Source organism: Xyrauchen texanus, chromosome 30, assembly GCF_025860055.1.
Source record: "Xyrauchen texanus isolate HMW12.3.18 chromosome 30, RBS_HiC_50CHRs, whole genome shotgun sequence".
Classification (NCBI taxonomy): domain Eukaryota; kingdom Metazoa; phylum Chordata; class Actinopteri; order Cypriniformes; family Catostomidae; genus Xyrauchen; species Xyrauchen texanus.
In genome coordinates this window covers 15790772-15815194 of record NC_068305.1, presented here as the reverse complement: position 1 = coordinate 15815194, position 24423 = coordinate 15790772, and the positions used below count along the sequence as shown (strand labels likewise).

At 37.8% G+C, this 24423-nt stretch overlaps 2 protein-coding genes across 2 annotated transcripts; both read left to right on the top strand.

Annotated features, from left to right (window-relative positions):
* The first annotated feature begins 6167 nt into the window (after positions 1–6167).
* si:dkeyp-51f12.3 (uncharacterized protein LOC107988041 homolog) lies at positions 6168–20138 on the top strand. The gene is made up of 3 exons (XM_052098927.1): positions 6168–6518; positions 10301–10754; positions 18263–20138. The coding sequence occupies exons 2-3, from the start codon at positions 10501–10503 to the stop codon at positions 18435–18437; spliced, it is 429 nt and encodes a 142-aa protein (XP_051954887.1). The 5' UTR covers positions 6168–6518; positions 10301–10500; the 3' UTR covers positions 18438–20138.
* Positions 20139–20281: 143 nt separating this feature from the next.
* On the top strand, positions 20282–24373 carry LOC127624378 (barttin-like). Its single transcript, XM_052099174.1, has 3 exons — positions 20282–20554; positions 20819–20901; positions 23157–24373. The coding sequence occupies exons 1-3, from the start codon at positions 20378–20380 to the stop codon at positions 23281–23283; spliced, it is 387 nt and encodes a 128-aa protein (XP_051955134.1). The 5' UTR covers positions 20282–20377; the 3' UTR covers positions 23284–24373.
* The last annotated feature ends 50 nt before the right edge of the window (positions 24374–24423 follow it).

Sequence of the window (24423 nt, the reverse complement as noted above, 5' to 3'; positions counted from 1 at the left end):
AATTGGATTTCCACTGCTCTGATGTGACCATCTGAACCAGGAAATGTCTTAACTACTTTGCCCCATAACCACATGGCACATGGAAGCTGTGGGTCTACAAGCAAGTGGAAATGGCACTGACATCTGAATGCCACTTGCATACTAGGGTGTCGGTAATTAGTGGCGAATAAAGCTTGACCAGAACTGATCACCTGTCTTTGCTTTCATCTCCTCTGCTGCATGAGATCTATTGCTGGATATACAACTGGAGGTAGTGAACTATCCGGCCACCCCATGAGCAGGTAACTGGGCATAACAGGGTCAAAGTCAGTTACATTGGAAGAAGCGTACCCCAGAGGTTTACTATTCAGGATCCCTTCCACTTCAATGAGGACCGTCTGGAGTACCTCTTCGGTTACTAACTGCGAGCCGATGGTGGTACGAAGGGCATTTTTTAGAGCGAATCTCTCTTTCCCAGACACCAACAAAGTGTGGAGCATTTGGAGGGTTAAATTGGAAAGATGTTTTATGTATGTCCTACCATGGAAGTTTGTGCCCTGGTCTGAGAATAATTCACAAGGCATACAACGACGGGCTACATACATGTTTATATCCAAATGTATCTGATTGACAGTGCCATCTCAATCATAAGGTGATTTCCTGTGTGTCAGTTCGGTCTTGGGACAACCACAGCTCAGTGCTTTTAGATTGTGCTTCTGTTGGCAGGTTCTCAAATCACACTGGGCACATTACTTGCCCACTGATGATGATCAAAACCTCCCGTGGCCAGAAGTCCACAGAGTTTATCCACTAATTGTTAAGCTTCTTGAGGCGATGGAAGACTCCGTTATCCACGTAGAAATTTCTCTCTACTGTGGATCTGACATCATCTCCAGGTTCACTATGGTCCAGGACATGTCCCTGTAGAGCATAAATGGCACAACACGGACTACATGTTGTACCAAAGGGTAATACCTGCCACTCAAACATGTCTGGAGACCAGTTTTTGTCTAGGTCACGCCACACAAAGCGAAGGAGATGTGTATCTTTAGGGATAGGTGGACCTGGTGAAACAACCCCTTGATGTCACAGCTTTCTGCTACTTTATGCTCATGAAAGCATAGAAGGACGCCAAGTAAGGATGGACCTAGGGTTGGTCCTGGCAGCCGGTAATCATTCAGAATTTGGCCTTGAAACTGAAAAGAGCAGTTAAAGTCTACACAGGTCTTACCATTATGCTGAACAAGATGGTGAGGTAGGAACCCAGCCTCAACCTCTTTGCTGACTTTTCCAGGAGAAAGTTTTACAGCATAGCCAGCGACTTTAATATTTTTTACTTATTCCTTTTATGCAGCAGCTTTGATGGAAGGGTTTTGAGATTCTGAAAGATTCTTCTGTACCTTTTAGTCCTCTAGGCTAAGACCTCTGCCTTTCCTGCGAGTCCTAGTTTTGTGCTGCTGATGACAGGAGGATGGTATGTTCAGAGCCATCATCAAGCACTGCATATGTGTCCAAACTCTGACGATTATGCTGCAAGATTACTCTAACCACCTTTAAAGGGACTCGTTTAGAACTTTGAGGTCCGTCCATGTATAGTGGTTTAGTGGTAGAACTCACCAGACATGTGCCCTCATTTGCGGTCTTAACGTTGATTGAGCTAGAGTTGATTGATCTGCACCATGAAGGATTGTTGGATTGTTGAGTACCCCTATAGGTTGTCTCCTGCCTAGTTACACTTGTCTGCCACCCCATGGGGTGTGCTGGTGTCCCGTAAGGTTGAGAATGGAAAGGAGCAGCAGGGATTAAAGTAGATGGTGCTGTCATCTCTGTCTTCACCTGCTGTGAGTCCAGGTAGTTTCTGAAGGGATCTAGTGTGTTTGAAGTGACATGTGTTAATCTTTCAGGAGCAAAACTGTCAGGGTAATGACTTTGGGCTGATGATGAAGCAAGGTGAGCCTCAATATCTGTAGCATCAATATGTTCTTTACTAAATGGTGTAGGAAGTTTATGTGGGGCTGGTACCGGATGATCTCTAGGGGCTAGTCTGGGAACCGGTTACTCTGGCTCTCTGTAGATAGTTCTAGGTGAGTGTAATGGAGGTGTTGGAGCTAAGGGCTGTTGCTTAGAAAGTGTAGTAGCTTGACTTGGCTGGTTTCTCATTTGCATCTCTTGCATACCTTTTTGGATCTCCAACAGTTGTCCGATTTCCTCCTACATTGATGGCTGAGATTGACAAAGCTATCTGTTCTCTCTTTCAAGGACATCCACTCTTTCCTGGGATTCCAGAGGTAAGGAATAGGTCTCCATCTGTGGAGAATATTTATCTCTCTCATTCCATTAGTCTTTTATTAGATACCATGGCTCTGTTTGTGGGCCCCTTGCTTCTAACAAATCAGGTGTTCTCCTACCAGGTCCCTCATCAGAAACATAATGGATGAAATCCTGCCTGTGAGCCATCCTTTTATCACTATGCTGGTAATATTCTCGCCCATGTGGCTGCTGTGCAGTCAAAGAAGCTCTAGTTTGATTTGGATGCTGAACTTCAAATTCTTCCAAGTATGCTGGATGGCAGACTGAACGTTTAGGATTACATTCTGTTCCAGTGTAAACACACAGATCCAGCTCAAAGGATCAGATTTAGTGACCGAGTTTACTCGGGACTATATTGCATTGGTCTAAAGGTAGTTGTATTCGCACTGGTGTGACGGTCAGAACACAGGAGGCAGGATATCAAAATGAACAGTCTTTAATTAAATGTTCAGCATTTAATTTAAAAACAGCACAGCCAGACCACAGGGCATTACTTGAAATAATCTTCACAGTAGTGCTATGTGAGGTAGTGCAGTGTATGTGTTCTGAAATAATACATAATAGATAATAATTAGACAAATATCAACAATTTCCATCAACAATAACACTGAATGGAACATGAATTCTTTGGCATTAGTACCACCTTTCCCCGCTAGATGGCGCATGGCGCTCATAAACGGAATTGTCTGTACAGAAGTCTTTGCTAAATCATTGCACAATCTGATAAATAACCATATAACTGAACGGATTTATACAATATTCTAACATATAAATGTATAAGTACTGGAAGCATCAATCAACAACCAATATTGTAATAAACTCAAGTATACCCTAAATATGAGTTTAATGAACAGCTTAGTCAAGGCACTATTACTGTCATCACTTAACGAACAAACAAATTCACGGGAACTTATTAACCACTGCTATCATTATGACATTCAATAAACAACACTCATTAAAGGACTTACATGTTGTCAATGATGCACAAACTCCACACATATTCACCTTAATGGAGTAATAGTTAAATTCAGTACATGTGCTAGGAAGACTAAGTGATATTCCTGCTCTCTTTTTTTTTTTTTTTTTTTTTTTTTTATTCAACAATTGCACAGTTTACAGGAACGTTCATCTCCATTATAAAAATAATACATTGTGCAGTTTCCAACATTGCGGGTGTTTTAACATAAACAAAAACATAAACAAAAGACTCACATCATCACATTTTGCTAGGGGAAGTACATACGGATTTACAAAAAGATATCAAATTGTTTACACACATTCACAGTTTTTGTTGCCTTTTGATTAAGAGAATACTTAAGCGTGTTGACATATTGCTTGACCTCATTGTTAAAAGCAATAAAAGATGTTTTGGAATGCGCAAACTTACATTTATGAATGTAAAATTTTGCCAAGAGAATAATGAGATTAATAATGAAAGTTTCATTTGGCCTAGTCTTAGTTCTGTTGAGGTCATAAAGGCCAAAAAGAACATCCTTCCAAAACAACTTGAAATCTTTCTCAATTTTTTCTGCAATAAAATTACAAATATCAGACCAGAAACTTTGGACAAAAGGGCAGTGCCAAAACAAATGGGTAACTGTTTCAATACTCATAGAGCAGAAAGTGCACATTACATCAATGTCTTTTTTACATTTTTTAACAATATGATCATTAGACGGGTAAAACTTATGAATTATTTTAAACGATATTTCTCTAATTTTGTTGGTCAGCAAATATCGGTTGGGTAAGAGCCAGACCTTCTTCCAGTCAATGTTTTTCACAAATTTATTCCAGTATGGAACCACATATGGGACTGTGATAATATCTGTTTTGAACTGGGCTTTAATTAGTTTATTGTTCTTACCATTGTTACAAGAAAAACAAATCTTACCAACTGAAGTGTTAGTCAGCGATAACAAAGTTAGCTGTTGTGTGTCCAATCTTGGTTGAGCTCTATATAACATGCAAACACCAGAAGAAATTGCTCTAAAGACTTTGGCATAATCTCCAGGAGACACAGGAATTTTGTATTCTTCTAGAAACTCATTATAAGAGTAAAGACAACCATCCCTGTTAAATAATTGGTCAACAAAAATAATGTTATTATTAAACCAGTAATCAATAAATAAAGATTTGTGTTTAAACAATATGTCTTTGTTGTTCCATATGTAATATTTGTTGGGTGAAAAGTTGTGTTTGAAAATAAGAGACCATGAAAGGAAGGCCTGGCGGTGAAAGGCTGACATTTTTATCGGGACTTTATCAATATTATAATTACAGGTTAAGAAATAGCTCAACCCACCCAGTTTTGACAGCATATGACATGGTATGACATTCCAAATAGAATTAGGGTTTTTAAAGAAATGTTTCAACCAATTTACTTTAAAAGTATTATTAAGAGTACAGAAATCGATAAAGTTTAATCCACCCTTTCCATAGTCGTTTGTTAGAACAGACTTCTTCACATGATGAGTTCTATTTTTCCATAAGAAGTTAAAAAGAAGCTTGTCAATCTCAGTAATATGTTTTTTGTCCACATACAGAGATAGAGCTGGATATGTTAACCGTGATAAACCTTCTGCCTTAGACAGTAGGGTTCTGCCTCTGAGGGAGAGATCCCGTAACAGCCACTGGTTCAGCTTTTTCCTGGTTCTTTGAATAATAGGGTTGAAGTTCAATAAAGTCCTTTTTTGTTAGTCCTTGGTAATTGTGATACCTAAGTGAACAAGTTCACTTTTGACTGGGATACTACAAATGGAAGATTTCATGCAGTCCATAATAGACATGATTTCACACTTATTGATATTCAGCCTTAAGCCAGAGGCCATGGAAAATTTTTCTATGGTATTTATTGCAACAGAGACTTGATATTCATCTCTAAGAAAGAGAGTGGTGTCGTCCGCCAGTTGAGATATAATAAGCTCTCTACCTAATATATTGATGCCGTTTATCTCACTTGATTTAATATGATCAGACAAAAGCTGGGCTACCAATAGGAAGAGGTAAAGCGAAGCCGGGCACCCTTGTCGGATGCCTCTAGAGACATTGAACCTGGGAGACATACCACCTGTTAGTCTAATTGAGCTATTACTATTGTTATAGACTTATAATAGCTGAGGAAAAAAACTCACCAAAACCGATTTTTTTAAGGGACTGTAAAATGAATGGATGTTCAACGGTGTCAAATGCTTTGTAAAAATCTACAAACAGCATGAGCCCACCCTCCTCTATAATCCTGCTCTCAACTCACAGGAAATTGAATCGAATGACGTCACCCAGTCTGACACTCTGATTGGTTGTGCTGTCCCAACAAATGGTAACGAATTGTATATTAACTAAGACGAATTAATCTGAACAATTAAACAGCAGAGAACTTTTATTCTGTCTCACAGAATTGAGGAAGCTGACGGTGGCGGTTGACCAATCAGAAGAAAGGGGTGTTTCAGGTCCACCCATATGTGCGAATCAAATATTCAAGCCATATATATATTAGTGAAATCAAATATTCAAAACGCACAGTGTCCCGTGGCTATTTTTATTTTTTTCAATTTCCAATTATATCTTGACAATTAAATCAAAATTACGAAAAACAAGACATTATTTCATTTTTATTTTATTTATTTTTTTTTTTCAATATTGGTTTTGTAAACGAACAATGAAATAAGTCGGTTTTTGTTTTTACAATTTTTAATTGCAAAGTGATGAAATTAACGAATGATTCACGGATTGTCTTGCCCCATCTCGTCCTATAATTCGCACACTGTGACAGCAACACTTGATTATGTTTAATGCAACTTGATGTTAGAAATCTCAGAACGGGAATGTCATTAAAAATCCCTCTCGACTCTTCCACGCCCGGCCAGGATTTCTCGACCTCCGCCCATAAACTCTGCCACTTCCTCTTTATATCTACATGCACTTCGAAACAGAAGAAATAGATTGCACATCTACTGACACTGATGGGTAGGCTATTAGACGACTTCGTGTTTCCATGAATGAGTCGTTCTCTTTATGGAAATGGCTGACCGCGTCGGGAATTCCGTGATAAAGGGAAGAGTGCATAGGAAATGATTATCCACGTTGAGTTATAATGACACAAGCAGAGATTCATTGCGCTTAGATCTGTTGAAGTTCATTATATGAAAAGGAGACGCCGCTGACAATCATCTACTGATGATTAACCTCATGCTTTTAACAAATGCATCTCGAGACTGTGTCAACAAGACAAGGTATGCATTTCACACGAAGACGTTAATGAATATACATTAATATGAATAAAATTGGTTGCGATCTTTATTAAAATAGGAATAAAATAACGTTCGAATATGATAGCTAATTGTAATTGTTTCAATTGATTTGTAATGTTATTTTTGTTGTTGGCTGTAATATTTTGTAAGACTATTGGGTCTATTTTAATTAATAGTAATTAATTAATAGTAAAATGGTAATACTTTACTGTAAGGTTGAACTTTTTCACCTTAAGATTAACGCAATAGAAAACATAAATTTGATCTATGAATAATACAGTTACAGCATTTAGTAATCCTGGTCAGTAGCGGATCCTGGCATAGGGGATATAAGCAGGCGCCTATAGGGCGGCAACGCTCTCTGGGGTGGCACAACAGGGTACCTGATCGATCGCCTCTGCACAGAGCTCGCAAGTTCGCGATGGGAGAAAGGTTCTCCGAATTGTGCCACCAGCCCCGAGCTGGCATGATCGCGATGGGGGGAAGGTGCCCCGAGTTGTTCCTGCCAGGCTACTCAGCCTAAAAGGCTCTAAATGGTCAGGATTATGGATGTTCACAATGCATTCTTAACAAACAGATAACCATAATCAACAGTATGACACACAGTGACACAGGTTCGATTCAGTGGTCTTGAGAAAATAACCATGTGATTGCGGGGCAGATATGACAAATTCATTGATGATTTTCCATCAATAAAAACTTGGAGGGGAGTGTTACATTTGAAATTAGGAATTGTGAGTAATAGCACAAGCAGCAATCTGTATTCTGATATTTTCTTTATTTATTGACTCAAATCAAAAAGTAGATTTATTTCAGTAATTCCATTCAAAAAGTGAAACTTGGATAATGTATACATTAATTCCACACAGACTGATATATTTCAAGTGTTCATTCCTTTTAATTGATGATTATAACTGACAACTAATGAAAAACCCCAAAATCAGTATCTCAGAAAATTAGAATATTGTGAAAAGTTTCAATATTGAAGACACCGGGTGCCACACTCTAATCAGCTAATTAACTCAAAACACCTGCAAAGGCCTTTAAATGGTCTCTCAGTCTAGTTCTGTAGGCTACACAATCATGGGGAAGACTTCTGACGTGACAGCTGTCCAAAAGACGACCATTGACACCTTGCACAAGGAGGGCAAGACACAAAAAGTCATTGCTAAAGAGGCTGGCTGTTCACAGAGCTCTGTGTCCAAGCACATTAATAGAGAGGCGAAGGGAAGGAAAAGATGTGGTAGAAAAAAAGTGTACAAGCAATAGGGATAACCTCACCCTGGAGAGGATTGTGAAACAAAACCCATTCTAAAATGGGGAAGATTCACAAAGAGTGGACTGCAGCTGGAGTCAGTGCTTCAAGAACCACCACACACAGACGTATGCAAGACATGGGTTTCAGCTGTCGCATTCCTTGTGTCAAGCCACTCTTGAACAAGACACAGCGTCAGAACACAAAATGGACTGGACTGCTGCTGAGTGGTCCAAAGTTATGTTCTCTGATGAAAGTAAATTTTGCATTTCCTTTGGAAATCAAGGTCCCAGAGTCTGGAGGAAGAGAGGAGAGGCACAGAATCCACGTTGCTTGAAGTCCAGTGTAAAGTTTCCATAGTCAGTGATGGTTTGGGGTGCCATGTCATCTGCTGGTGTTGGTCCACTGTGTTTTCTGAGGTACAAGGTCAACGCAGCCGTCTACCAGGAAGTTTTAGAGCACTTCATACTTCCTGCTGCTGACCAACTTTATGGAGATGCAGATTTCATTTTCCAACAGGACTTGGCACCTGCACACAGTGCCAAATCTACCAGTACCTGGTTTAAGGACCATGATATCCCTGTTCTTAATTGGCCAGCAAACTCGCCTGACCTTAACCCTATAGAAAATCTATGGGGTATTGTGAAGAGGAAGATGCGATACGCCAGACCCAACAATGCAGAAGAGCTGAAGGCCACTATCAGAGCAACCTGGGCTCTCATAACACCCGAGCAGTGCCACAGACTGATCGACTCCATGCCACGCCACATTGCTGCAGTAATTCAGGCAAAAGGAGCCCCAACTAAGTATTGAGTGCTGTACATGCTCATACTTTTCATGTTCATACTTTTCAGTTGGCCAACATTTCTAAAAATCCTTTTTTTGAATTGGTCTTAAGTAATATTCTAATTTTTGGAGATACTGAATTTGGGATTTTCATTAGTTGTCAGTTTTAATCATCACTATTAAATGAAATAAACATTTGAAATATATCAGTCTGTGTGTAAGGAATGAATATAATATCCAAGTTTCACTTTTTGAATGGAATTACTGAAATAAATAAACTTTTTGATGATATTCTAATTATATGACCAGCACCTGTACATGTATATATATATATATATATATATTCAGTGCATTCAGAAAGTATTCAGACCCCTTTTATGTTGCAGCCTTATGCTAAAATTCTGTACATTATTTTCCCCCACATCATTCTACACTCCTTATCACATAATGACAAAGCAAAAAAAATAATATTTTTTATAACTTTGCAAATTTATTAAAAAGAAAAACTGAAATATCACATTGACATCAGTATTTAGAGTCTGGGCTCTGGCTGGGTCACTTAAGGTTTTTCATGGTGTTGTCCCTAAGACACTCTTGAATTGTCTTGGCTGTGTGCTTAGGGTCATTGTCCTGTTGGAAGGTTAATCTTTGACCCAGTCTGAGGTCCTGAGCCTCATGTTTGAACCATGTTTTCATTAAGGATATCTCTGTATATTGCTGCGTTCAGCTTTCTTTCAACCCTGAACAGTCCCCCAGACCCTTCCGCTGAAAAACACCCCCACAGCATGATGCTACCACCTCCATGCTTCACCGTTGGGATGGTATTGCGCAGGTGATGAGTGGTGCCTGGTTTCCTCCAGACATGACACTTGGAATTGAGGCCAAACAGTTCTTCATTTCACCAGAACAGAGAATCTTGTTTCTCACAGTCTGGGAGTCCAAGCAAATTCCAAGCAGGCTTTCATGTGTCTTGCACTGATAGCCCATACAGCCCAGATTGGTGGAGTGTTGCAGTGATGGTTGTCCTTCTGCAAATTTCTCCCATCTCCACACATGACCTCTGGAGCTCAACCAGAGTGGCCATCAGGTTCTTGGTCACCTCTCTTACCAAGGCCCTTCTCCCCCGATTGCTCAATTTGGCCGGGCGGCCAGATCTAGGAAGAGTCCTGGTTGTTCCAGACTTCCATTTAAGAATTATGGAGGCCACTGTGCTCTTAGGAACGGTCAAGGCAGCACAAAAATGGTAGCCTTCCCCAGATCATTGCCTTGAAACAATCCTGTCTCTGAGCTCTGCAGGGAGTTCCTTTAACCACTTTTGTTTTGTCATTATGGGGTATGGAGTGTAGATGTGATTTCTTTTTTTAACCATTGTTTCATTGTTTGTTCATGAGACTGAATGCTTTTAATTAACTAAAGTTGATGACTTAAACCTTAATGGAATGTTTTACCATAATGGCTTGCAGATTTAGTGTTTTTACTCTCTTTCTAAACATTTCAATATGTTTCATGCATATTTGTTTTCTTGTTTTTAATATTTGTTGCCTATTGTTGTATTCTGTGCATTGCTTTGTTTATTCTTTTTTAAATAAAATTGCATGTTCATCCTGGAAAAAATCAATGCTAAGTTTTAATTCTTTGTTATGTGACATTACATAAGTTATCTTCTCTATTTGTGTTTTTCTATGATGTATAATGTTCACACTCTTTTTTGCTCTCTGTGTAGGGCAGTCTGCAATCTCTTTGTGGAATTTCCAGGGATGTGAGCTCACACCAGAGCTGGACCGGACTTTTGTGCTGTTCTCCATGCATCACGACTTCAAACACATACCCACACTCTCATAAACACATGTCCAGTGATACGCCTGGTATTATAAGCTAGGTGGACGTGTGAATACTTGTGATGGTGTAGCCTGAACAGACAATATGTCTTTACAGCACAGATGGCAAGTTTCATTGGGGATCTTGCTTGCGGTGGCAGGCCTGTTACTCGCCATGATCACGATGCATTTGTACCTTGTTCTTTTTGGCATGTTCATGGTGTGCCTGGGCCTCTTCATCCTCATCCATGCACTCTGCATGGTCATCAAATCCAGCCACGTCGCTGTGCCAGTTCACTTCCTGCTACACCCTCGAACAGGCACCCGCTACACCCATCATCAAGCCATTGCTGTGCAGAGGTAAGACTCAAACTTTGAACCAATTTTGTGCAAAGGTAAGCGTTAAAGGAATCATCATCTACTCAACCTCATGTTGTCGCAAACCCGTATGACTTTTCTTTTTTCTGTGGAACAAAAAGGAAGATGTTAGACAAAATGAATGGCTCAGTCACCATTCACTCTTATTGTATGTTAAAAAAGATGCAATGAAAGTGAATGGTGACTGAGCCTAACACCTTTTGTGTTAAAAAGGTTTGGAATGACATGAAGGTGACAGAATCTTATCATTTATATTTTTGTGTGAACTACTAATTCCAGCCAGCCATAGTGTAGGCAAAGATCAAAGGGGTTTTAACTGTGTTTTAATAGAATAATGTTGCACCAGATATTGAGCAGATACTATAAAGATGGAGATGTTAAGCCAAAAAACCTGGCAGTTATACACAAGATGCATTTCATGGTGTATGTGATTATTAAATCAAGTTTTCAGAACACTGTGTAGACGAGATACAAACAGAGAGACAGAGTTGTAGACATAAAACTTATTAAAAACAAATCATAACACGTAAAAAAATGTGGTTATTCACCGAAGTGAAATTCTTTAGGTAATAATTAGGGGCTTTGAAAAACCCTAACTGGAAGTATGTGCAATACTAGTGATGCTTGACTTAGCAAGCACCAGTAATAACCCCAACTATGATTGCTGAAAAAGATAAACATGTAATGGAAAGCATAAGAATGCTGAAAAATTATACGTTCATTGGTGGTTTCGTATTAACCAGTGTATCTCAGTTTTGTTAAACAAGCAGACTCAGGAGGTGCTCTGTCTCTTCTCCGTCCACTCTCAGTTTGAAAGCCGAAGCTAAGCAGAAGAAACAAATGTTCTGATTACAGAAGTAGGTCAGCAATGAAGAAAGGGAGAGTTTGCAGCCTTAGATGATGTACAGTCCCTGTTCATTAACTAACTGTTGCTGTCACTATTTAAACATATTGTAATTAGGACGAACACTATGTACTATTAGGAATAGAAGGTCTATATATTCCTCTTTATAGCAAGAGTAACGAGGAACAGTATATGCAGCATGTTTATAATAATGAGATTCTGATTTGTGATATAAGAGTGTAGACCATGAAAAATGTCAAAAAGAGTTTAGAGATTTGCATGGATTTGTCAATGTGTCTGCACTTTTGATTGTACTTAAAGGAATAGTTAACCTAAAAATAATAATTTTATAATAATTTGATTACCCTCATATCAGTCCAGACCAATACAGTTTTCTTCAGTGGAAAAATAAAAGGGAATCTTATGCATATTGACGAAGCAGCTAATTTCCATAAAATGTAAATGAAAGGAGATTAAATTTTATTTTACAAATATTATAAAAGTAGTCTGTATGACTTGTGAGCCTCCAATTCAAAGTCTTTTAAAGGCATATGATCACTTTGTATGATAAACAGACCCAAATTTAAGTTGTTATTCACTGATAATATTGCCCTCTGCCATTGTGTCTCAAGTACAGTAAAACTTGTTTTTGTGTTATAGAATTTAAGTTTTTGACTAAAGAACCTGCATTAAAAGTGTAGGCCTATACTTTTTTACATTGTACATTCAACAATGTTTTTTCTCTCCTTCTATAAACAATGTTATACTGAATGATTCATTTTTTGTTTGAGCTTACTGACTCAAGCCTGATCTCATGAAGATTAAGTTACCATCGCAATATTTTTACAAAACAAAATTTTGTGCTTCCTTACACATTTCGCTGCAGTTTCCCAGTGAAATGTCCAGCGGGGGATGCTAAAAGCAAGCAAAATGGTGTCTTAGTCAGAAGAGGTTTTAAGGTGAATGTTAGATAAGAGGTTTAAATGAGTAAAATGTATCTCCCTAAACTAAAACTTTAGCTTAAACCTAACCAATAGGTTTCTAAAAGTAAATGTGACATGAAAAGCACAATTTCTGAAGCGACCACGTCATTTTGTGACGCTTCTATGACACTTTCGTCTGAAATGTTATCTTGTGTGCTTGGCTGGACTCAGACCTTGGTTTTTAAAGTCCAAAATGTAACACTCTATCAGGTGAGCTAATGCAGACGTTAATTATACAGAAAAAAGTGTGTTAATGTTAGTGGGTTTGTAATAAAAGCATTAAAATTTATTGGTTTTCAAATTGCATGTTAGAGTAAAAGTGTTGACATCATTACATAGCAGTGTGTGAGTAAAGTGTTTATAAAGTCATAATCAGCCATTGTATTTGTGATTTGTTTGGAAATTAGGACTGGGAAATAAAACACTTTAATTTCTGTGATTAATAGTTTTTATTTAATCACACAATAAATACACAATAAATCTAATATCCGTTTTATTTTTTTCTTTACTCCCTGAGCCTTCATGCGATGGGAGAAATGTGTCTTGAAATGTTCCTGGCAGGCTACCCAGTATTACAGGCTCTGCTCAGGGTGGGTGTGGGGTTAGGGCATCTGCTGCCTGCCAGGAACAAAACTACATTGATGTTTTCCCCACTTTCTGTGGCTAAAATTGGCATATATAAATTTTCAGGAGGTACACGCTCGACACGACTGCACATACTTGCACAGAAACTGATTGTGTGAAGCAGTGCATGCTTATTCATTACACGTGACACATGTCTCCTGCATAATAAAGACGGCAGCGGATTTACTGTATGGAGAATTGAGATTTTGCCTGCAAGCGATAAACCAGGTTTGCAAGAGATACGGGCAAGCTGTTGTATCTCTTCACATCACCTGTAAATTCGCAATTACTGTCACCTGAACCTGTGTCAAAAGGGAAAGCAGCTTGCTGAACAGTCAGATCCTTCTCAGTCCATGTGTGCGCAATAGAGACTGAGAAGGATCTGACTGTTCAGCAAGCTGCAGACAGGGACTGTATACTTGTAGAGACTGAACAACGGCCATAGAAAATAATAGTTTTTTAGATTTTAAACTGCAAATTAAACTTCAGCATTCACTGCGTTTATATTTGCATGTATAGTGTCTAATAATGCATCGGCAATGTATACTTAAAGGAATAGTTCTCCCAAAAATGAAAATTTGCTGATCATTTACTAGGGTTGTGCCGATGGACGATATCATCGTCCATCGTGATGGCTGACCAACATCACGATGTAGAGCCACCATCGTGATGCCACGCCCCCTTTTGCGAGTCTTGCTAGTGTGACTCACTAATCCTAGTCTCTTCTATAGTTAACCTAAAAACTTTGCAGGGATTGCTCTGTAAATTAAATTGAGAATATAACTAATGCATATATGCTATTTTAAATACTGTATATGCCAGAGACGTGACGTGTTAGTCTGTGAAAATACCGTGTCAGGCAGGCTACACAAATACTGATCTTGACATTGTTAGCTTCTTGTCTTTTTTTTTACATGTCTTACACTGTACATTTAGATTAAAATATTTTATGTTGTAGGCTACAAGAAAATAGCCTTTATTAATTAATTATTAGTAGTTGTAGTGTCTCAGAAAATCTTGCTCATTGTCACACAGCTCTTGTATACACTGAAGCAGCAGTTTAAGATAAACCCAGACCAGCGAACGTCAAATAACTTTTGTCTGGTTAATACTTTTAAAGAAAAATTTCCTTGGCCATAAATCCATAATGTCAAATCAAATGAAAGAAACAAGGTGAATATGAATAACACACATTTATTAAAACATAGAAGAACAACAAATGAAATGGGTACAACACTCAGACCGAAACTCGGCATTAACATTTCACTTATAATTAGCAGCACAATTAACTTCAGCACAGGCTACAAAATAAATTATGTTATTGAAATATTGTAAAGTGGTCATATGAACTACACAAATGAACGTTTAAAAAATAATATGCAAAATCGAATAGCTCCATAACGGATGGCTGAAAAATGCGTAAAGAAGTCTAATATCTTTCACCATAGACCATGTTTAAATTTCGATGTTTCTGGCCAGAAATACCAACATATTCACTTTATCTGGTTTTAATAAGCTGCGGATTGGAGTAACTACACTACCCCGCTGTGCTGAAGACCCGCTCCGATGGAGTACTGGTAGCACATATGCACAGATATTTCCGTGCTAATCTTGCCATGAACGGAAACCTTTTGTCGTTCGTTTTCCACCAAGTCAGCGGGTCCTCTTCCCCATCAATGGCCATTTCCTGCAGGTACATGGTCATTTCTGCCTCGACCTTTTGCTCATCAGTGAGTAAAATAACGAAATTATAGTTTTTAAGTGGAAAATATATTTATGTAAAGAGATATATTAAAATAAAAAGTGCACAACTCTTCTTAAGTGAAAGCTAAAAAAAAAAAAAATGCTTCACGTGTCGTGCAACCTACTGATAAAGCGCCGACGAGCCATTCGTTGGGTTAGTAAAATAACGAAATTATAATTTTTTTTAATTATATGAAATTATATAATCCCCCTCCCCGACGATATCATCGTCCATCGCAATGTTTTACTGTCAACATCGTCAACTGCCAATTTAGGGGACATCGCCCAACCCTATCATTTACTCACCCTCAGGCCATCCAAGATGTATCTGAGTTTCTTTCTTCATCAAAACAGAATTTAAAATTTTTAGGATTTCATTTCAGGCCTCCAACTTTGTGAATGTACTCTTTGACAGTCCAAAATACATATTTAGGGTACATCAAAATAATAGTTTTAGAAACAAAACAATACTTATATACTTTATAACTACAAATGTTCACTTCCGTACATCTCTGTGATGCGCGCTCATGAGTCATAGGCCAAGGGGGAAGGCTGGGGGAGGATGATCGCAATCAGCCAGGAGAGGGATGAGGTGGAGCCGGAGTCGCAGTTCGAGAGAGAGAGGCACGAAGCTGTCTGTGTGTGTCTTTATGTCGAACGTGTCTGCTGCAAAGCAAGCTTTTGTTACACACTTAAAAGTGTTCATTAAATGTCTAACGTGGATTGTTCACCTGGTCCCCGCTTCCTCCTTTCCACATTAAGAACCTGATTTGTTACACGTACACATTTATTTATTTTAATTAAGTTCTTGCAAGTTCTTGGATACCAAGTATAATGTAAATATATTTATAATGATTTTTTAAATGTTGTTATGTGTCATGTACTATAATTTAATTGCGATTAATCACAGAAAATTGTATGATTAATTCATTTTTTTTTAACAACTCCCAGCCTTTGTGAAAATGATTAAAATGCACAGATGTTGTAATGCCTCTGGTGTAAATTTTACCAGGAAACTGCAATGAAATTTAGAACATGGCATGTAAAACTCAGTTTGCAAAAATGTAGATATTGTAATGTTCATTCTATCAGACTAGGCTGATTTTATCAAAGCAATCAGAAACAATTTAAATTTTAAATGTTTCAACACTTATAAATATAGGCTAGTTCTTTCATGTTATTCATGGGAAAAATAAGATAAAATGTTATGGCAAGCTAATGTTTACGTTAAAGACTGAGCAGCTGGCTCCAAATTCTTTCAATGTTCCATGAGGAAAGAGAGAATGAGAGAAAGAGTAAGGGTTCATTGTCATGTAAATACTACTAAGTCATGATTAGACATAGTTTGGACTAGAATGTTTTATTTTTTATTTTTTGAGAATCATGCTGTGGAAGATAGGGAAATCAAATCATCAAAGGAATCAAAGCGGCTCATTCGAATTGCTTGATGAGAGCATAAACGTTAACAGAGCAGTCAACATTGTACACAAGCCCAAAAAGGAGGAGGGAGGGCTTGAGAGGGGAATTTTGGTTTCATGCAACATGCTGAAGCCATCAAATCAGTGCCTAGGGGTCCCCCCTTCTCCCCACCCCTCCTTTTTTGGCGACCGGAGTACAATAGTTTTAAGGGAATGGTAAACACTTAGTCAGCATCACTCTGCCGTGTTTTTGAACTCGCAGCTGGATCCACATTTTTCAAAGATTAACAAAAACAGTGTAAGAAGTTCTCTGCTTTGAACTTCATTTAGAAACACTATTGGTGTTTTAACATACTTTCAAATAATGAAAGAATGTTATGTTATTCTTATTTAGTAATTTATGAATTAACATATAAAATATAGGCCGTATAGCCTGACTTAACTTTTACGTCATTGATCATTCCAAATTCCAACTTACAAAACTTTGTACAGTCAGTTAAGTTAGCCTGTAGCAGAATAAAAGCTCCTAAACAGCTGTCAAGTAGGATGGAACTCATCTAATGTTCAGGCCTGTGTGGACATCCAGGAACAGGCCTTCATGATCACACTGGAAATTGACATTATGCTTCCGTTTGTTTGTGTACCCTGAAATCTGCCAAATTACTGACAAGCATCGCCCCCCATCAGACATTTTCGCATCAATTCAAATGTGATCACCTTTCCCTACGGCAATACTGATACCACGTTGCACAAGCAACTTTAGAGGCATGGGTTCTGGTCACATGGAAACCAGGAAGCAATCACATTCAAATAAATAATGGTGAAAGTGATTCAGAGGTTGCTTTCTTTTCTCCACTGACAGTTAGGTTTAGGGTTGGGGTTTGGGTTAGTGAGTACGGTTAATAAAATATGCATTTCTATTGACTGTTACATAATTTACAAAAAGTACCACATTATGGACATTTCACCACAGCTTCGGCCACAGATTTCAGCAGCAAATCTTTTGACCTCCTGTCACTTAGTTCTCACTGATTTGATTGAATGATTAAGTTTGGACAGTCATTTTCATCTCACAGTAAAATTAGAAACAGTGGATTGACCTTTTAGCTAAAATCGGTCTGTGCTTTCCCTAATGTGAAACACTGCAACTAGTGGTAAGTGTTGCTTGGCATATGGGCACATGTGAGTTCCATTTTCCAGGTGAAATGTACACAGGGGAGTCAAAACCTCAAACCTAAACCTAACCATCAGTGGAGTATAATTGTAATGATAAAGGAAAAAATGCTAATCGCGCCAAATCACGCTTGTCACTGATGAATGCGATTATGCAAATTCTAATACATCCTGGTTTCAACGCGAGATCTGAGCACATGGGCTGGACATAACACACATCTGTTCATGCCACAGGGGAAGGTAAACATGCTGGAGCCAGTGTAAATATGTCTGATAGGAGATGTTGCTTGCCGGTGAGTCAGCGTAATGTGGCCGATCCTATGTGACCATGTCGTCTTCCCGTGTGACCATTTTGTTACAAAAGATAAGGAATGGGATTTCTAAAGTGTGCGAAACCACACCTAAATCATCACAATTGATCCCAAAATGTGTCTAGCTGCCAATGCACATTTTCCACTGCACAGTTCAATCAAAACCAGCCAAGGCCATGGCTCCATCGTCTACAGTAGTTCTGAAGTATGCAGAAGGTGTGCATGGGTGGACAGAGACATAAATATACTTTGGTTCTTTACTAAAGAAAGGGTGTTGTTTATATTCTTTATTTACATAAATATCTAATCACATAATTTAGCCACATATAATACTTTTTAATACTTAATACTATTATGAAGTTACTCAAGAGTTATTGCTCTTCCCTTTCCCCAGGAGACTGGATAGGATCCGCAGGGCTATAAAAGAGCAAAGCAGTGCAGTTCAGCCGCCTCCCCTCTCAGAACCCATTGAGCTCAGCCTGCCAGGAACCCCTCCTCCCTGGCAAATGGAGCCACCACCATCCTATGAGACTGTTATGAAGACCACTACAGCTATCGACCAACTATAACCACTGCTGTGGGTACGACCAGGGGCGGAGCCAGGAGTTTTACACAGAGGTGGCTGGGAGGGTCCAGCGGGGGGGTTTAAGATGTAGAAAGACTTAACTAAATTGTGCCCAAGACAAAAAATTGCAAAAGGCCCTGTCCACCTCCTAGCTCCACCACTGATACCGATAGAGAAAAGCCAATGTTAATGAAGGACTGAACCCTAAATACAATTTTGCTTTAGGAAAGAAGGAATTATTTTTTATATAAATGAAGTACTGGTCTTAGAATCTTGTTTTGTAACCTGTTTGTAACCTATTTTGAAGGTAATTAAGTGCCTTAATTGACAAGAATCTTATACTATGGGCTTATTATTCCAACTTCAGTATTTAGTTTTAGACATCACAATTTGGAAAACATTATGATATGATGCAGTAGACAGGAATCTTTTTACATTGTTGAGAACGCAGCATGAAATTTTTCATCAAAAATTTGTAATTTTTTCACCCCTACATTTTTGGAAATGCTTAAATTGAAAACTTAATCAACAGTAACTACCAATTAGTAACTACTAGTTATGAAGTTATGACAGTTTTTTAGCTGTAGCGCCCCTAGGGGTGGAATTGTATGAAACATTGCTGACATCTTCTAAACGTCCTGTTGAGTATGTGCACCGAATTTGGTTACATTTGGAGTTTACGATGAGTAGATATTGATCAATTACTCAAATCGCATTAAACCTAAAGAATGTTATTGTTAATATTTTCGAACTATTTGACGTATCTAAATTCTTTTGATAACTTTTTTTCAGGAGGGTCTGTAGATGAGGTATACCAAATTGCATGCCGATCAGACTAATGGTCTAGATGGAGTTCAAAAAAGTATGTTTTTCAAAAAATTCAAAATGGCTGAAAAAACTTGGGATCATCCTGCCAAGTTTGGTGTCTCCACAACTTATGTTATGTTTGAAAATATGTTTAAATGAAGAAGAAAAAGAAGAAAATCTGTACAATAACAATAGGGTTCCAGCAGCTTTACTTTTTGGCCCCCTAAATATGACACCGAATAGTATTTAAAGGGGTCATGTCATATATTTGTGAAACATGATAATTTTCCAGCCCATTCTGACCCAGCAGCACCAAACACCCAGTTTTGGTGCTGCTTCTCTTTTAAGACTTGACAGTAAATGCCCACTGTATAATGATCGGCTCTCTCATTGTCATCTCTCTGTTCACTGTACTGGGCGGGGCTACGGAATGGAAAATGTAAGCGTTGATGTGTTGTTGTGGAGGCAGTCAGATGCAAATGTCTACCACAGTATGACATCACAATGTGGAGGAAGAAGAATAAGTTGTTTTGGCACCTTCGTTTTCAACAAATGCTCTTTTTGCAGTGAGGAGGATGTTTTGAGCTCTGAAACTTGCAATATGTTTTTACAGTTCAATGTTTTTACAGTTAATATCTGTCACTTTAAGGCCAACTATAACCACTTCTGTTCAGTATCAGTTGTATCACATTGATTTATTAATGCTGCATTTTGTCATTTAAATATTGTGTTGTTAAAGTGTATTACTTGTCCGTTTTGTTATCACCTTATCATGAATACCAATAGATGACACTAAAACTCTTTTGTTGATTTGCATTGTGAACTGTTTTTGTTGTTGTTGTTGTACTTGTATTTCTCACCTGCTAAATCATTAAAATTCCAGTATTCTGCAAAGAAACGTAGTAAGATTGCTCAAGCCAATTCTACTTTTGCCTGGGGGAAGGTCACTGACCGATACCCATTACAGGTTCAATGATGCAGATCGTAGTTTCCCACTGGTCCTGCGTCCTGCCACTCACTCCTGCCCTCAAGTTTGTCCTTCACCTCTATGGGGGAGCAGCCATAAAGCTCCACATTTTCACCTGCACTTTTCCATTTAACTTAGTTAACCAACATTGGACCTCCAATCCTCAACCCATGGCAGAGATCAAGCCATACCGCTATGGACTCATCATTCTGGGGATGGCGTTGGTGGCGTTGGGTATGTTCTTGATGGCTGTGGAGGAGCTACAGGTGTTTGCCACTTTCTGTTCTATAGGGGTCCTAATGATGGGCTTGGGAGTCATCTGGTCCGTGTGTCAATGTTACCCCAGGGTAAGAAGGTTCAGCTGTCACCACTGAATGGTAATGGATAATCTGTAATGTCATAGAGTTTCATAGCAGAGAATGAAGCATTTATCTGGATTACTGTGTTTGAAGAACATTTGATTTTGACCCATTTTATTATTCCTTAACAAAATGGTTTGTACTTGTGTAGAGTTGTCGAAGCATAACACCATATTTAAGGTTATTAATGCTTAAAGATGGTGTTTGAATTATTTTCGAGTGTTAAGCATTGCATTCTGGGCTGTCCACTAGGTGATTTTAATAGTACCAGAAAAGGAAGAGCTTTGTGGGGCTGAAAAACAGGATTGGTGTGCGGGAAACTCGGATGAAAAAAGGTCAGAATAACTTTGAATACCAGAATAACAGGAAGAATAACCTTTATAAATCTCTTTAGGAATGTTTTAACAGTATAGCACTTTAATAATTTTTATTATTTTTTTTTTTAATATAGAATAAATACGCTTCTTGAAGGGAACAGATTAGACACATTCCTATAACACAGTACACTAGAGGCACAAATAACATGTTTTTGCTGTGAGAACTGTAAGTTAAGTTAAACTATTATGAAACATAAAAATAATCTTGCATGTAAAGAAGCTAGTTTTAAACACATCAATGATATTTATAATAATTTCGGTCTAACCCACCTCAGAGGTTTTGACCTTCTTGACTGCATCCAACTATTAAAATCCTAATCTATAGAACTGATATAGTTCACCAAAACAAAATATATAGCTGTGCATACCACATATTGTGTGAAGCCCTATTACTACAAGATACCCCCTATTCCCAAAATTGCTTAAAATTGTGACACTGAAGATGCAGTATTATTTAGACCTGTGCTATGGTGGGGAGACAAGTAAATAACAACAAGCTATTTTTTCAATTTTTGCACATATTTTAGTAAAATCAGTGTTTTAAACAAAATGTATTTGTTTCCCAGATTTTGGGGTAACAGAAAAAATGATTTGTTAATTAATGGAAATTTAAATAGCTCATGTAATATTCATATTAATATTTATCTTCTGGTGGTTAAGCACTGACCATTTGATGAAAAAGAAAGAAATTACTTACATTTAAAAATAAATTCAAATACATTTTTAAGAGTTTCAGGCTCTATCTTGTTCCCAATTTGTGGGAATCGCTTCCTCCTCCTTTTTCTGTTATTATACAAGATATGGGGCGGTTATCTGTCTTTTTACGTGTGTTCTGAGGGTCCACCAAGTCTCATTAAGTCTTTCTACTGTAAGTCTAAAATCACTTCCTCTCTGACTAGGTTCTGCAACTGGCTAATTGAATTTCCCCAGCCAGAGAATCTGATTATGCTGTGTATTATGGCATTATATTTGTAAAAAGATTGATGAGAAGGAGCTATAACTTTAAAACTCAACAGCCAATGTCGGGAATACATCTGAATCCAAAATCAGGCATATTTAAAGGGATAGTTCATAAATGAAATTTCTCTCGTCATTTACTCACCCTCATGTCATCCCAGATGTGTGACTATATTTTCTTCTGTAGAGGACAAACAATGTTTTTTTTTAAATAATATATTATCTCTGTTGGTCCATACAATGCAAGTGAATGGTAACCAGAACACAATTCTTTGGGCAATTCGCTTTCTTCTTGCATATCACCACCTAATAGTTGGGGCTGGTCAAATCTGTAGTCAAGTCAAGTGGTTTTTACTGTCGTTTCAACCATATACAGTAAGTACAGGACACAGCAAAACGAGACAACGTTCCTCCAGGACCATGGTGCTACATAAAAACAACAAAGGACCAACACAGGACCACATGAGACAACACAACGAAATAAAATACCTATATAAAATACCTGTATATACCTATATACCTATATAAAGTGCATGTGCAAACATGTGCAAAAAGTACAGGACAGTACAAGAAATTTCTGACAATGAACAGGACAATAGGCACAGTGAGAGACTACTACACAGTAGTGCAAAAAGATGACAGTTTCTAAAAACGTAAACATAACATACTATGAGATAGTGTTCTATGCACATAGCAGACAGTTATACTATGTAGTAAAAATGACTTAAATATTGATCTGTTTCTCACTCACATATCATATCGGTTCATGGATTTAACCACTGTAGTGGTATGGATTACTTTTATGAAGCCTTAATGTGATTTTTGGAGATTTAAAGTTCTGGCCACTATTCACTTGCATTGTATGGACCTACACAGCTGAGATATATTTCTAAAAATCTTTGTTTGTGTTCTGCTGAAGAAAGAAAGTCATACACATCTGGGATGGGTGAGTAAATTAGAATTGTTTTTTTGCGGTTGAATAATCCTCTTGAACATATTTGGGCCTTATGCAGATTTAAACCAATTTTAGGCACATAATCATTTTAATATAACAAATAATAGTAGGTAGGCCTACATAAATCTTTCTTTTAAAAAATATGCGTACCGCCCTCCTGTTATAAGATATATATTTACTGGGTAAAAACAGCATCATTTTTTTCTTCAAGAAATTACACAGACAGACTCAATCATATTTCTAAATCTAGTCTAAATATCTCTTATATACATAAGCCTGACATTTCTTTTTCCTGTTACAGTCCAACAAAACCAGTAAGAGCTCCCTTGGCTGGCTTTTCTGATGAAGAAGTTGAAATATCAGAAGATCCACAACTCCATGCAGAGAACAAACATAATGAGCATGCCATTGTCCTCCACACGCCTTAAAGATCTTCCAGCAAGCACCTAACCTGCTCCAGCACCCCACTGCCAGATAAAAGAACTGCAGGACTAGACTCAGAAAAAGATATATACTCTGGGAATCTAGAGGACTCATGAGTGAATAATTCCTGTTGCTATGTCTAAATCAACAACCACATTATTTAACATTTGCTAGACACATATAGCACTTAAATTTTTGTTTGAACTGTCCCTTTAATGATAACAATAAGAAATAAGCCTATGAGAGGCATGTTTATGGCTCAAGTTCTGGCCATGACTTTCTCACAAGTTTATGATAAATGCTCCACTCTCAGGAAAATAAGGCTGGAAAGTTTCAACATCAGTTGACAAAATAAATATATTGGTGACCTTTACTCATATATTACCATGGAGATGACATTGAGAGAGGAACCACCTGGAAGGTCCAGCTCTGGGTATTTATATGTGAATGTGCTGTTTCCAAATAAAAGACTTTCAGCACAAGCTCTCATAGAAAGCAGGAATATTAGAACAAATTTCTTTGAAATGATGCTTTGAAATCTGTTTTCAGACCAATTAAATGCAGTATTTGTAGAACTGTATTACTTTAAACTCCCAGTAATATGAGGATGGGAGGATTAAGTAAAAACATTTAGTGAAAGTTTTTGAGTGTACAGTAAATTGCTTTGGATAAAATAATCTGCCAAATGCATAAAGGTTAAAATATGGACTGAACAGTGAATCATATTTATCCAGTCCATCCATAAATGATGTGCTACGTACCACACATAGACTGTATATAGACCCAGATTAAAATGTCTGTCTCTTTCAAAAAAGTAATCAGATTAAATAAAAAAGAAAAAATATAGGGCCTATATATATGTATGTTTTGGTGGCTTTACTATCATTTAAATATAATTGCAAAATAAAAATGTCAGAGCCTTCCCATCTTTTACAAATGAATGCACGCATATGCAACAATATGGATAAGACTGTGTTTTGTAGGCTTCGTTTAAGTTGATTACGACTCTTTTAGCCGTCCAACACTAGAACCACTATATCTGACCAACAGAGGACGACGTGAAGCCATTTTTGGTCAAATTTGAAATACCATTCAGCATCCGAAATGCGCAACTAATTGCGCAGATGCTCGCATATAGTGCGTAG

Coding starts and splice junctions, on each gene's coding strand:
- si:dkeyp-51f12.3 (XM_052098927.1), top strand. CDS start 10,501: ATGTCTTTACAGCACAGATGGCAAGTTTCATTGGGGATCTTGCTTGCG. Junction 10,755..18,262: donor CAAGCCATTGCTGTGCAGAG/GTAAGACTCAAA, acceptor CCCTTTCCCCAG/GAGACTGGATAGGATCCGCA.
- LOC127624378 (XM_052099174.1), top strand. CDS start 20,378: ATGGCAGAGATCAAGCCATACCGCTATGGACTCATCATTCTGGGGATG. Junction 20,555..20,818: donor TGTGTCAATGTTACCCCAGG/GTAAGAAGGTTC, acceptor GCTGTCCACTAG/GTGATTTTAATAGTACCAGA. Junction 20,902..23,156: donor GGAAACTCGGATGAAAAAAG/GTCAGAATAACT, acceptor TTCCTGTTACAG/TCCAACAAAACCAGTAAGAG.